This window comes from Engystomops pustulosus, unplaced genomic scaffold (assembly GCF_040894005.1).
Source record: "Engystomops pustulosus unplaced genomic scaffold, aEngPut4.maternal MAT_SCAFFOLD_86, whole genome shotgun sequence".
Classification (NCBI taxonomy): Eukaryota; Metazoa; Chordata; class Amphibia; order Anura; family Leptodactylidae; genus Engystomops; species Engystomops pustulosus.
The window spans coordinates 36,969-52,366 of record NW_027284973.1 but is presented as its reverse complement, the minus strand read 5'-3'; the positions used below and the strand labels follow the sequence as shown (position 1 = coordinate 52,366).

At 52.4% G+C, this 15,398-nt stretch overlaps 1 protein-coding gene across 1 annotated transcript; it reads left to right on the top strand.

The window, feature by feature from the left end:
• The first annotated feature begins 9,658 nt into the window (after positions 1-9,658).
• Positions 9,659-14,492, top strand: LOC140106904 (RNA-binding protein 12B-B-like). Its single transcript, XM_072131543.1, has 2 exons — positions 9,659-9,805; positions 12,758-14,492. The coding sequence occupies exon 2, from the start codon at positions 12,769-12,771 to the stop codon at positions 14,296-14,298; it is 1,530 nt and encodes a 509-aa protein (XP_071987644.1). The 5' UTR covers positions 9,659-9,805; positions 12,758-12,768; the 3' UTR covers positions 14,299-14,492.
• The last annotated feature ends 906 nt before the right edge of the window (positions 14,493-15,398 follow it).

Below are 15,398 nucleotides of genomic sequence, written 5' to 3'. Positions count from 1 at the left end.
ATATCTATAACCCCAATGCTGGAGACATATACATTGTGTGTGATCACATCTATAGCCCCAATGCTGGAGACATATACATTGTGTGTGACACATCTATAACCCCAATGCTGGAGACATATACATTGTGTGTGATCACATCTATAGCCCCAATGCTGGAGACATATACATTGTGTGTGACACATCTATAACCCCAATGCTGGAGACATATACATTGTGTGTGATCACATCTATAACCCCAATGCTGGAGACATATACATTGTGTGTGACACATCTATAGCCCCAATGCTGGAGACATATACATTGTGTGTGATCACATCTATATCCCCAATGCTGGAGACATATACATTGTGTGTGACACATCTATAGCCCCAATGCTGGAGACATATACATTGTGTGTGACACATCTATAGCCCCAATGCTGGAGACATATACATTGTGTGTGACACATCTATAACCCCAATGCTGGAGACATATACATTGTGTGTGACACATCTATAACCCCAATGCTGGAGACATATACATTGTGTGTGTGACACATCTATAGCCCCAATGCTGGAGACATATACATTGTGTGTGACACATCTATAGCCCCAATGCTGGAGACATATACATTGTGTGTGACACATCTATAGCCCCAATGCTGGAGACATATACATTGTGTGTGACACATCTATAGCCCCAATGCTGGAGACATATACATTGTGTGTGACACATCTATAGCCCCAATGCTGGAGACATATACATTGTGTGTGATCACATCTATAACCCCAATGCTGGAGACATATACATTGTGTGTGACACATCTATAACCCCAATGCTGGAGACATATACATTGTGTGTGATCACATCTATAACCCCAATGCTGGAGACATATACATTGTGTGTGATCACATCTATAGCCCCAATGCTGGAGACATATACATTGTGTGTGACACATCTATAACCCCAATGCTGGAGACATATACATTGTGTGTGACACATCTATAACCCCAATGCTGGAGACATATACATTGTGTGTGATCACATCTATACCCCAATGCTGGAGACATATACATTGTGTGTGACACATCTATAGCCCCAATGCTGGAGACATATACATTGTGTGTGACACATCTATAGCCCCAATGCTGGAGACATATACATTGTGTGTGATCACATCTATAGCCCCAATGCTGGAGACATATACATTGTGTGTGACACATCTATAACCCCAATGCTGGAGACATATACATTGTGTGTGATCACATCTATAACCCCAATGCTGGAGACATATACATTGTGTGTGATCACATCTATACCCCCAATGCTGGAGACATATACATTGTGTGTGATCACATCTATAACCCCAATGCTGGAGACATATACATTGTGTGTGATCACATCTATAACCCCAATGCTGGAGACATATACATTGTGTGTGATCACATCTATAACCCCAATGCTGGAGACATATACATTGTGTGTGATCACATCTATAGCCCCAATGCTGGAGACATATACATTGTGTGTGACACATCTATAACCCCAATGCTGGAGACATATACATTGTGTGTGACACATCTATAACCCCAATGCTGGAGACATATACATTGTGTGTGATCACATCTATAACCCCAATGCTGGAGACATATACATTGTGTGTGACACATCTATAGCCCCAATGCTGGAGACATATACATTGTGTGTGACACATCTATAGCCCCAATGCTGGAGACATATACATTGTGTGTGACACATCTATAGCCCCAATGCTGGAGACATATACATTGTGTGTGACACATCTATAACCCCAATGCTGGAGACATATACATTGTGTGTGACACATCTATAACCCCAATGCTGGAGACATATACATTGTGTGTGATCACATCTATAGCCCCAATGCTGGAGACATATACATTGTGTGTGACACATCTATAACCCCAATGCTGGAGACATATACATTGTGTGTGACACATCTATAACCCCAATGCTGGAGACATATACATTGTGTGTGATACATCTATACCCCAATGCTGGAGACATATACATTGTGTGTGACACATCTATAACCCCAATGCTGGAGACATATACATTGTGTGTGATCACATCTATAGCCCCAATGCTGGAGACATATACATTGTGTGTGATCACATCTATACCCCCAATGCTGGAGACATATACATTGTGTGTGACACATCTATAACCCCAATGCTGGAGACATATACATTGTGTGTGATCACATCTATAACCCCAATGCTGGAGACATATACATTGTGTGTGATACATCTATAGCCCCAATGCTGGAGACATATACATTGTGTGTGATCACATCTATAGCCCCAATGCTGGAGACATATACATTGTGTGTGACACATCTATAACCCCAATGCTGGAGACATATACATTGTGTGTGATCACATCTATAGCCCCAATGCTGGAGACATATACATTGTGTGTGACACATCTATAGCCCCAATGCTGGAGACATATACATTGTGTGTGACACATCTATAGCCCCAATGCTGGAGACATATACATTGTGTGTGACACATCTATAACCCCAATGCTGGAGACATATACATTGTGTGTGATCACATCTATAACCCCAATGCTGGAGACATATACATTGTGTGTGATCACATCTATAGCCCCAATGCTGGAGACATATACATTGTGTGTGACACATCTATAGCCCCAATGCTGGAGACATATACATTGTGTGTGACACATCTATACCCCCAATGCTGGAGACATATACATTGTGTGTGACACATCTATAGCCCCAATGCTGGAGACATATACATTGTGTGTGACACATCTATAGCCCCAATGCTGGAGACATATACATTGTGTGTGACACATCTATAGCCCCAATGCTGGAGACATATACATTGTGTGTGATCACATCTATAACCCCAATGCTGGAGACATATACATTGTGTGTGACACATCTATACCCCCAATGCTGGAGACATATACATTGTGTGTGACACATCTATAGCCCCAATGCTGGAGACATATACATTGTGTGTGACACATCTATAACCCCAATGCTGGAGACATATACATTGTGTGTGATCACATCTATAACCCCAATGCTGGAGACATATACATTGTGTGTGACACATCTATACCCCCAATGCTGGAGACATATACATTGTGTGTGATCACATCTATAACCCCAATGCTGGAGACATATACATTGTGTGTGACACATCTATACCCCCAATGCTGGAGACATATACATTGTGTGTGATCACATCTATAGCCCCAATGCTGGAGACATATACATTGTGTGTGACACATCTATATCCCCAATGCTGGAGACATATACATTGTGTGTGATCACATCTATAACCCCAATGCTGGAGACATATACATTGTGTGTGACACATCTATACCCCCAATGCTGGAGACATATACATTGTGTGTGATCACATCTATAACCCCAATGCTGGAGACATATACATTGTGTGTGACACATCTATACCCCCAATGCTGGAGACATATACATTGTGTGTGACACATCTATAGCCCCAATGCTGGAGACATATACATTGTGTGTGATCACATCTATAACCCCAATGCTGGAGACATATACATTGTGTGTGATCACATCTATAGCCCCAATGCTGGAGACATATACATTGTGTGTGATCACATCTATACCCCCAATGCTGGAGACATATACATTGTGTGTGACACATCTATAGCCCCAATGCTGGAGACATATACATTGTGTGTGACACATCTATAGCCCCAATGCTGGAGACATATACATTGTGTGTGACACATCTATAACCCCAATGCTGGAGACATATACATTGTGTGTGATCACATCTATAACCCCAATGCTGGAGACATATACATTGTGTGTGACACATCTATAGCCCCAATGCTGGAGACATATACATTGTGTGTGACACATCTATAGCCCCAATGCTGGAGACATATACATTGTGTGTGATCACATCTATAGCCCCAATGCTGGAGACATATACATTGTGTGTGACACATCTATAACCCCAATGCTGGAGACATATACATTGTGTGTGATCACATCTATAACCCCAATGCTGGAGACATATACATTGTGTGTGATCACATCTATAACCCCAATGCTGGAGACATATACATTGTGTGTGATCACATCTATAACCCCAATGCTGGAGACATATACATTGTGTGTGACACATCTATAGCCCCAATGCTGGAGACATATACATTGTGTGTGATCACATCTATACCCCCAATGCTGGAGACATATACATTGTGTGTGATCACATCTATAGCCCCAATGCTGGAGACATATACATTGTGTGTGACACATCTATACCCCCAATGCTGGAGACATATACATTGTGTGTGATCACATCTATAGCCCCAATGCTGGAGACATATACATTGTGTGTGACACATCTATAACCCCAATGCTGGAGACATATACATTGTGTGTGACACATCTATAACCCCAATGCTGGAGACATATACATTGTGTGTGACACATCTATAACCCCAATGCTGGAGACATATACATTGTGTGTGACACATCTATAACCCCAATGCTGGAGACATATACATTGTGTGTGATCACATCTATAGCCCCAATGCTGGAGACATATACATTGTGTGTGACACATCTATAACCCCAATGCTGGAGACATATACATTGTGTGTGATCACATCTATAGCCCCAATGCTGGAGACATATACATTGTGTGTGATCACATCTATAACCCCAATGCTGGAGACATATACATTGTGTGTGATCACATCTATAGCCCCAATGCTGGAGACATATACATTGTGTGTGACACATCTATACCCCCAATGCTGGAGACATATACATTGTGTGTGACCACATCTATAACCCCAATGCTGGAGACATATATGTATATGGAGCTGTATATACCCCTGACACTGGAGCTGTATATACCCCTGACACTGGAGCTGTATATACCCCTGACACTGGAGCTGTATATACCCCCGACACTGGAGCTGTATACCCCCGACACTGGAGCTGTATACCCCCGACACTGGAGCTGTATACCCCCGACACTGGAGCTGTATACCCCCGACACTGGAGCTGTATACCCCCGACACTGGAGCTGTATATACCCCTGACACTGGAGCTGTATATACCCCTGACACTGGAGCTGTATATACCCCTGACACTGGAGCTGTATACCCCCGACACTGGAGCTGTATACCCCCGACACTGGAGCTGTATACCCCCGACACTGGAGCTGTATATACCCCCGACACTGGAGCTGTATACACCTGACACTGGAGCTGTATATCCCCCCGACACTGGAGCTGTATACCCCTGACACTGGAGCTGTATATACCCCTGACACTGGAGCTGTATATACACCTGACACTGGAGCTGTATACCCCTGACACTGGAGCTGTATATACCCCTGACACTGGAGCTGTATACCCCCGACACTGGAGCTGTATACCCCCGACACTGGAGCTGTATACCCCCGACACTGGAGCTGTATATACACCTGACACTGGAGCTGTATATCCCTGACACTGGAGCTGTATATACCCCTGACACTGGAGCTGTATACCCCTGACACTGGAGCTGTATACCCCCGACACTGGAGCTGTATACCCCCGACACTGGAGCTGTATATACACCCGACACTGGAGCTGTATATACCCCCGACACTGGAGCTGTATATCCCCGACACTGGAGCTGTATACCCCTGACACTGGAGCTGTATATACCCCTGACACTGGAGCTGTATACCCCTGACACTGGAGCTGTATACCCCTGACACTGGAGCTGTATACCCCTGACACTGGAGCTGTATACCCCTGACACTGGAGCTGTATATACCCCCGACACTGGAGCTGTATACCCCTGACACTGGAGCTGTATATACCCCTGACACTGGAGCTGTATACCCCTGACACTGGAGCTGTATACCCCCGACACTGGAGCTGTATACCCCTGACACTGGAGCTGTATACCCCTGACACTGGAGCTGTATACCCCCGACACTAGAGCTGTATACACCTGACACTGGAGCTGTATACCCCGACACTGGAGCTGTATATACCCCTGACACTGGAGCTGTATATACACCTGACACTGGAGCTGTATATACCCCCGACACTGGAGCTGTATACTCCTGACACTGGAGCTGTATACCCCGACACTGGAGCTGTATATACCCCTGACACTGGAGCTGTATATACACCTGACACTGGAGCTGTATATACCCCCGACACTGGAGCTGTATACTCCTGACACTGGAGCTGTATACCCCCGACACTGGAGCTGTATACCCCTGACACTGGAGCTGTATATACCCCTGACACTGGAGCTGTATATACCCCCGACACTGGAGCTGTATATACCCCCGACACTGGAGCTGTATATACCCCTGACACTGGAGCTGTATATACCCCGACACTGGAGCTGTATACCCCGACACTGGAGCTGTATACCCCCGACACTGGAGCTGTATACCCCTGACACTGGAGCTGTATACCCCCGACACTGGAGCTGTATATACCCCTGACACTGGAGCTGTATATACCCCGACACTGGAGCTGTATACCCCGACACTGGAGCTGTATATACCCCTGACACTGGAGCTGTATACCCCTGACACTGGAGCTGTATATACCCCTGACACTGGGGCTGTATACCCCCGACACTGGAGCTGTATGTACCCCTGACACTGGAGCTGTATACCCCCGACACTGGAGCTGTATACCCCTGACACTGGAGCTGTATACCCCTGACACTGGAGCTGTATACCCCTGACACTGGAGCTGTATATACCCCTGACACTGGAGCTGTATACCCCTGACACTGGAGCTGTATACCCCTGACACTGGAGCTGTATACCCCTGACACTGGAGCTGTATACCCCTGACACTGGAGCTGTATATACCCCCGACACTGGAGCTGTATACCCCTGACACTGGAGCTGTATATACCCCTGACACTGGAGCTGTATATACACCTGACACTGGAGCTGTATACCCCTGACACTGGAGCTGTATATACCCCTGACACTGGAGCTGTATACCCCCGACACTGGAGCTGTATACCCCCGACACTGGAGCTGTATACCCCCGACACTGGAGCTGTATATACACCTGACACTGGAGCTGTATATCCCTGACACTGGAGCTGTATATACCCCTGACACTGGAGCTGTATACCCCTGACACTGGAGCTGTATACCCCCGACACTGGAGCTGTATACCCCCGACACTGGAGCTGTATATACACCCGACACTGGAGCTGTATATACCCCCGACACTGGAGCTGTATATCCCCGACACTGGAGCTGTATACCCCTGACACTGGAGCTGTATATACCCCTGACACTGGAGCTGTATACCCCTGACACTGGAGCTGTATACCCCTGACACTGGAGCTGTATACCCCTGACACTGGAGCTGTATACCCCTGACACTGGAGCTGTATATACCCCCGACACTGGAGCTGTATACCCCTGACACTGGAGCTGTATATACCCCTGACACTGGAGCTGTATACCCCTGACACTGGAGCTGTATACCCCCGACACTGGAGCTGTATACCCCTGACACTGGAGCTGTATACCCCTGACACTGGAGCTGTATACCCCCGACACTAGAGCTGTATACACCTGACACTGGAGCTGTATACCCCGACACTGGAGCTGTATATACCCCTGACACTGGAGCTGTATATACACCTGACACTGGAGCTGTATATACCCCCGACACTGGAGCTGTATACTCCTGACACTGGAGCTGTATACCCCGACACTGGAGCTGTATATACCCCTGACACTGGAGCTGTATATACACCTGACACTGGAGCTGTATATACCCCCGACACTGGAGCTGTATACTCCTGACACTGGAGCTGTATACCCCCGACACTGGAGCTGTATACCCCTGACACTGGAGCTGTATATACCCCTGACACTGGAGCTGTATATACCCCCGACACTGGAGCTGTATATACCCCCGACACTGGAGCTGTATATACCCCTGACACTGGAGCTGTATATACCCCGACACTGGAGCTGTATACCCCGACACTGGAGCTGTATACCCCCGACACTGGAGCTGTATACCCCTGACACTGGAGCTGTATATACCCCCGACACTGGAGCTGTATATACCCCCGACACTGGAGCTGTATATACCCCTGACACTGGAGCTGTATATACCCCGACACTGGAGCTGTATACCCCGACACTGGAGCTGTATATACCCCTGACACTGGAGCTGTATACCCCTGACACTGGAGCTGTATATACCCCTGACACTGGGGCTGTATACCCCCGACACTGGAGCTGTATGTACCCCTGACACTGGAGCTGTATACCCCCGACACTGGAGCTGTATACCCCTGACACTGGAGCTGTATACCCCTGACACTGGAGCTGTATACCCCTGACACTGGAGCTGTATATACCCCTGACACTGGAGCTGTATACCCCTGACACTGGAGCTGTATACCCCTGACACTGGAGCTGTATACCCCTGACACTGGAGCTGTATACCCCTGACACTGGAGCTGTATATACCCCCGACACTGGAGCTGTATACCCCTGACACTGGAGCTGTATATACCCCTGACACTGGAGCTGTATACCCCTGACACTGGAGCTGTATACCCCCGACACTGGAGCTGTATACCCCCGACACTGGAGCTGTATACCCCTGACACTGGAGCTGTATATACCCCTGACACTGGAGCTGTATACCCCTGACACTGGAGCTGTATATACCCCTGACACTGGAGCTGTATACCCCCGACACTAGAGCTGTATACACCTGACACTGGAGCTGTATACCCCGACACTGGAGCTGTATATACCCCTGACACTGGAGCTGTATATACACCTGACACTGGAGCTGTATATCCCCCCGACACTGGAGCTGTATATACACCTGACACTGGAGCTGTATATACACCTGACACTGGAGCTGTATACCCCTGACACTGGAGCTGTATATACCCCCGACACTGGAGCTGTATACTCCTGACACTGGAGCTGTATACTCCTGACACTGGAGCTGTATACCCCCGACACTGGAGCTGTATACCCCTGACACTGGAGCTGTATATACCCCTGACACTGGGGCTGTATATACCCCCGACACTGGAGCTGTATATACCCCTGACACTGGAGCTGTATATACCCCGACACTGGAGCTGTATACCCCCGACACTGGAGCTGTATACCCCTGACACTGGAGCTGTATACCCCCGACACTGGAGCTGTATATACCCCTGACACTGGAGCTGTATATACCCCGACACTGGAGCTGTATACCCCGACACTGGAGCTGTATATACCCCTGACACTGGAGCTGTATACCCCTGACACTGGAGCTGTATATACCCCTGACACTGGGGCTGTATACCCCCGACACTGGAGCTGTATGTACCCCTGACACTGGAGCTGTATATACCCCCGACACTGGAGCTGTATATACACCTGACACTGGAGCTGTATACCCCCGACACTGGAGCTGTCCTCGCAGTCACGTGACCTGTGACATCACAATTCATCATTGTCCCTGCAGTCATGTGACCTGGATGTTATGGCGGAGGGCAGCGCGTGTCGTCTCCTCCCACTGGTGACGTCATCGCACCCCTGCTGGAGGCGCACGCGCAGTGCTTCAGACTTCTGGAAGGTTCTTGTGGGCGGGCGCAGTGACGTCAGCGAGTAGCTATTGGCTGCAGTGAGTGGCGGTGGGTGCGGGAGCGGCCATGTTTGTGGTGGGCAGCTCCAGGTAGAGGCCCAGCGTCTCCCCCGGGTTACCTCAGCCTGAGCGGAGCCGCACAGCGGTGAGTGATGTGTCTGTGTGTGTATACCTTATACAGTACCTGAGGGGTGAGGGGGGGTGCCGTGTACCTGAGGGGTGAGGGGGGGTGCCGTGTACCTCAGGGGTGAGGGGGGGGGGGAGTGCCGTGTACCTCAGGGGTGAGGGGGGGGGAGTGCCGTGTACCTCAGGGGTGAGGGGGGAGAGTGCCGTGTACCTCAGGGGTGAGGGGGGGGGGGGGAGAGTGCCGTGTACCTCAGGGGTGAGGGGGGGGGGGGGAGAGTGCCGTGTACCTCAGGGGTGAGGAGGGGGGGTGCCGTGTACCTCAGGGGTGAGGGGGGGGGGAGTGCCGTGTACCTCAGGGGTGAGGGGGGGGGAGTGCCGTGTACCTCAGGGGTGAGGGGGGAGAGTGCCGTGTACCTCAGGGGTGAGGGGGGGGGTGCCGTGTACCTCAGGGGTGAGGAGGGGGGGTGCCGTGTACCTCAGGGGTGAGGGGGGGGGGAGTGCCGTGTACCTCAGGGGTGAGGGGGGGGAGTGCCGTGTACCTCAGGGGTGAGGGGGGAGAGTGCCGTGTACCTCAGGGGTGAGGGGGGGGGTGCCGTGTACCTCAGGGGTGAGGGGGGAGAGTGCCGTGTACCTCAGGGGTGAGGGGGGAGAGTGCCGTGTACCTCAGGGGTGAGGGGGGAGAGTGTCGTGTACCTCAGGGGTGAGGGGGGAGAGTGCCGTGTACCTCAGGGGTGAGGAGGGGGGGGTGCCGTGTACCTCAGGGGTGAGGAGGGGGGGTGCCGTGTACCTCAGGGGTGAGGGGGGGGAGTGCCGTGTACCTCAGGGGTGAGGGGGGGGGTGCCGTGTTCCTCAGGGGTGAGGAGGGGGGGGTGCCGTGTTCCTCAGGGGTGAGGAGGGGGGGGTGCCGTGTACCTCAGGGGTGAGGGGGGTGGGTGCCGTGTACCTCAGGGGTGAGGGGGGGGGGGTGCCGTGTACCTCAGGGGTGAGGGGGGAGAGTGCCGTGTACCTCAGGGGTGAGGAGGGGGGGTGCCGTGTACCTCAGGGGTGAGGGGGGGGGGTGCCGTGTACCTCAGGGGTGAGGAGGGGGGGGGTGCCGTGTTCCTCAGGGGTGAGGAGGGGGGGGTGCCGTGTACCTCAGGGGTGAGGGGGGGAGTGCCGTGTACCTCAGGGGTGAGGGGGGGAGTGCCGTGTACCTCAGGGGTGAGGGGGGGAGTGCCGTGTACCTCAGGGGTGAGGGGGGGAGTGCCGTGTACCTCAGGGGTGAGGGGGGGGAGTGCCGTGTACCTCAGGGGTGAGGGGGGGGGTGCCGTGTACCTCAGGGGTGAGGGGGGGGTGCCGTGTACCTCAGGGGTGAGGGGGGGTGCCGTGTACCTCAGGGGTGAGGGGGGGGAGTGCCGTGTACCTCAGGGGTGAGGAGGGGGGGGTGCCGTGTACCTCAGGGGTGAGGGGGGTGGGTGCCGTGTACCTCAGGGGTGAGGAGGGGGGGTGCCGTGTACCTCAGGGGTGAGGGGGGGAGTGCCGTGTAGCTCAGGGGTGAGGGGGGGGGGGTGCCTTGTACCTCAGGGGTGAGGAGGGGAGTGCCGTGTACCTCAGGGGTGAGGGGGGGTGCCGTGTACCTCAGGGGTGAGGGGGGGGGAGTGCCGTGTACCTCAGGGGTGAGGGGGGGAGTGCCGTGTACCTCAGGGGTGAGGGGGGGAGTGCCGTGTACCTCGGGGGGGGGGTGCCGTGTACCTCAGGGGTGAGGGGGGGGAGTGCCGTGTACCTCAGGGGTGAGGGGGGGGGGAGTGCCGTGTACCTCAGGGGTGAGGGGGGGGGGAGTGCCGTGTACCTCAGGGGTGAGGGGGGGGGAGTGCCGTGTACCTCAGGGGTGAGGGGGGGGGAGTGCCGTGTACCTCAGGGGTGAGGGGGGGGGGAGTGCCGTGTACCTCAGGGGTGAGGGGGGGGGGGTGCCGTGTACCTCAGGGGTAAGGGGGGGGGGGTGCCGTGTACCTCAGGGGTGAGGGGGTGTGCCGTGTACCTCAGGGGTGAGGGGGTGTGCCGTGTACCTCAGGGGTGAGGGGGTGTGCCGTGTACCTCAGGGGTGAGGGGGGGGGTGCCGTGTACCTCAGGGGTGAGGGGGGGGTGCAATGTACCTCAGGGGTAATGGGGGGGGGAGTGCCGTGGACCTCAGGGGTGAGGGGGGGGGAGTGCCGTGGACCTCAGGGGTGAGGGGGGGGAGTGCCGTGTACCTCAGGGGTGAGGGGGGGGAGTGCCGTGTACTTCAGGGGTAAGGGGGGGCGGGGTGCCGTGTACCTCAGGGGTGAGGGGGGGTGCCGTGTACCTCAGGGGTGAGGGGGGGGGGGTGCCGTGTACCTCAGGGGTGAGGGGGGGGTTGCCGTGTACCTCAGGGGTGAGGGGGGGTGCAATGTACCTCAGGGGTAATGGGGGGGGAGTGCCGTGTACCTCAGGGGTGAGGGGGGGGGGAGTGCCGTGTACCTCGAGGGGTGAGGGGGGGAGTGCCGTGTACCTCGGGGGGTGAGGGGGGGCGGGTGCCGTGTACCTCGGGGGGTGAGGGGGGTCGGGGTGCCGTGTACCTCGGGGGGTGAGGGGGGGGGAGTGCCGTGTACCGAGGGGGTGAGGGGGGGGGGGGAGTGCCGTGTACCTCGGGGGTGAGGGGGGGCGGGTGCCGTGTACCTCGGAGGTGAGGGGGGGTGCCGTGGTGCTCTCCCCTGACTGATGATGAGGAGACCTATTAGTGGTACCTGGAGCCGTGGTGCTCTCCCCTGACTGATGATGATGAGACCTATTAGTGGTACCTGGAGCCGTGGTGTTCTCCCCTGACTGCTGGACAGTGTAGCGCAGGCACAGTATGGATGACTTATCAGTGAGGTAGGTGACTCCTCGGTGTCTATAGGGTTCCGTGGCTCATTAGGGATCACGTATGTTCCTGCTGGTAGGTGACAGCTCTCATTGGTGTCTTTCCTCTCTGCAGGTGACCTGAAGATGTCTCTGATCGTGCGTTTGCAGGGTCTTCCTGCTGTGGCGAACTCTCTTGACATCCGGGAGTTCTTCTCTGGACTGAGCATTCCCAAAGGAGGTGTATACATCACCGGAGGGAAGTATGGCGAGGCTTTCATTATATTTGGCAACCTAGAAGATGCTCGCCAGGCCCTGAGCCTGACCGATGGTCTTCTGAGGGACTCCCCCATCCACCTGTCCTACAGCAATGAGGCGGAGATGAAACAGGCCATGGAGATCTACCAGATCGGCCTCGATCCCTCCCTCACTGCGTCCTACAACCTCAACCTGGGCCCTGGAGAGAAGAAAGAGGCCCCCAAGGAGTTCTCCTATCTCTATGTTAGTGGCTTGTCATTTGAAGCCACGAGAAAAGATATAGAGGAGTTTTTCAAAGGTCGGCAGGTGGAAGAAATCTTACGTTTGCAGCGGAGCAGGGACCAGTACATTCGTGGAAAGGCCATCATCAAGTTTGGCAGAAAGGATGACGCTGAAGAAGCCCTCAAGCAGGACATGCGACCTCTGTGTTTTACTCCAGTCAGGCTGAAGCTCTCCAGCGAGGCTCATTGGGACCACTACGGTGGAGATCGTGCTGCAATGTGGCAGCGGACACCTCCACCTTCTCCCAGTCGTGAGAGGCATCGGCACAGATCCAGGTCCAGATCACCGAGGAGAAGAAGAAGCAGCAGCGGCAGCAGCTCGTGGTCACCATATGTAAAGGAATTCTATCTGCACATCCTCAACCTAAGCACCAGAGCAGAGAAGGAGGACATCAAGAAGTTCTTGTATGAGGCCTCTGTCCTGGAGACGCACATAGACTTCCTCCTGGACACGGATGGCAAGAGGACCAGGGAATGTTTTGCCAAGTTCTCTTCCGACAAAGACTACATGAAGGCACGAACCCTGGATGGTAGCACCTTCATGGGCCGCGCTGTGAAAGTCCTCCCAATCTCTAAGAGGTCCATGAATGACTTGATAGAGCGCATGAGGTTCAGGGTCTATAAGGAACGTGAGGACCGGAGGAGTTCCCCGGAGCCCTGCTTACTGGAGCAGAACTACGTCCATGTCAAGAACTTCACCTCCAAAGTCACCAAGAGCGCCGTCCAGAAATTCTTCAATGGTCTTCCAGTAAAGGAGGAGGACATCGATCTGCTGTGTGATAGTCAGGGGGGCGTTCTTGGGGAGGCGATTGTGAAATTCAAAGACGAAAAAGAGGCCTCTTTCGCCAAGAAACGCCACAACGAGATCTATTTTGGGAGGAAAATCCAACTGAGTTGTATCAGCAGTGATGAGGTGAAGAAGCTGAAGAGGAGCCACCAGGTGGAGGCTCCCGTGGTGTATGATGGGCCGGACTCTACCACTGATTCATTACCTAGTGTAACGAGGGGGCTGGACTCCAGGCAGGTAGGACAATCTACTGCTGGAGGCGCGCCACCTACCTACCCAACCTCCTCCACCTCTGGTTATGCACAGACCACCCTATCGTCTCCGAGTGGTCCTGCAGACAGTGCAGACTAAACCTCCCATCTTCTGTCACGCAGGACCGAGACTTGTCTGACCATTGGGATTGCCACAGCGCCGATGCAAGGCTGCTCCTGCCATACAGGCCCTGAACATTAGCGGGCAGCGGCAGGGGCTCCTCAGCTCGCAGGATGAGGCACAAGCTCTCCACAATCTCCTCACCCCTAATAAAGTAGAAAAATATCACTTTATAGATTGTGTTTCTGATGCTCTCACAATGGTGGAAGCTCTCCACTTGCTTGTGGGGGTGGGGGGGTCCGGACACCTTCTTCTGGGCAGGATGACAGCCGACTATGCTTATATACAATATACTCACGTATCAAGTATAGATGTTATCACCACACTGCAACCCTAAAATAAGTACAATGAACCACACTGTGCTCCTAAATAATACATCTTACTGACCACGTAGCAGAAAATACAATGTTACCCACCTCTAGGATAGAATGTCCCGGAATAAACCTAAATTCTATAGACAGTACCCCCATCAAATACCGTCCATTCCATCACGTGCACAGTCACCACACTTCTCTGTGACTCTGAGAATCATAGACTCAGGTTTTGGGACAAAATTTTAACCCCACACTTTCCAAAATCCACTTATTACCCCCCATATACAGGAGCCATTGTCTGCTGCTGCTAGGGCAGCTGGAAGCTGAGCCGTGATTGGCTGCTGTTCTGCCACAGGTCATTAATATGAGCTCTGAGCTGTGATTGGTTACTACAGGTCAGTAATATGAGCTCTGAGCTGTGATTGGTTACTACTACAGGTCAGTAATATGAGCTCTGAGCTGTGATTGGTTACTACAGGTCAGTAATATGAGCTCAGGGCTGTGATTGGTTACTACTACAGGTCAGTAATATGAGCTCTGAGCTGTGATTGGTTACTACAGGTCAGTATTATGAGCTCTGAGCTGTGATTGGTTACTATTACAGGTCAGTAATATGAGCTCTGAGCTGTGATTGGTTACTACTACAGGTCAGTAATATGAGCTCTGAGTTGTGATTGGTTACTACTACAGGTCAGTTATATGAGCTCAGAGCTGTGATTGGTTACTACTACAGGTCAGTAATATGAGCTCAGGGCTGTGATTGGT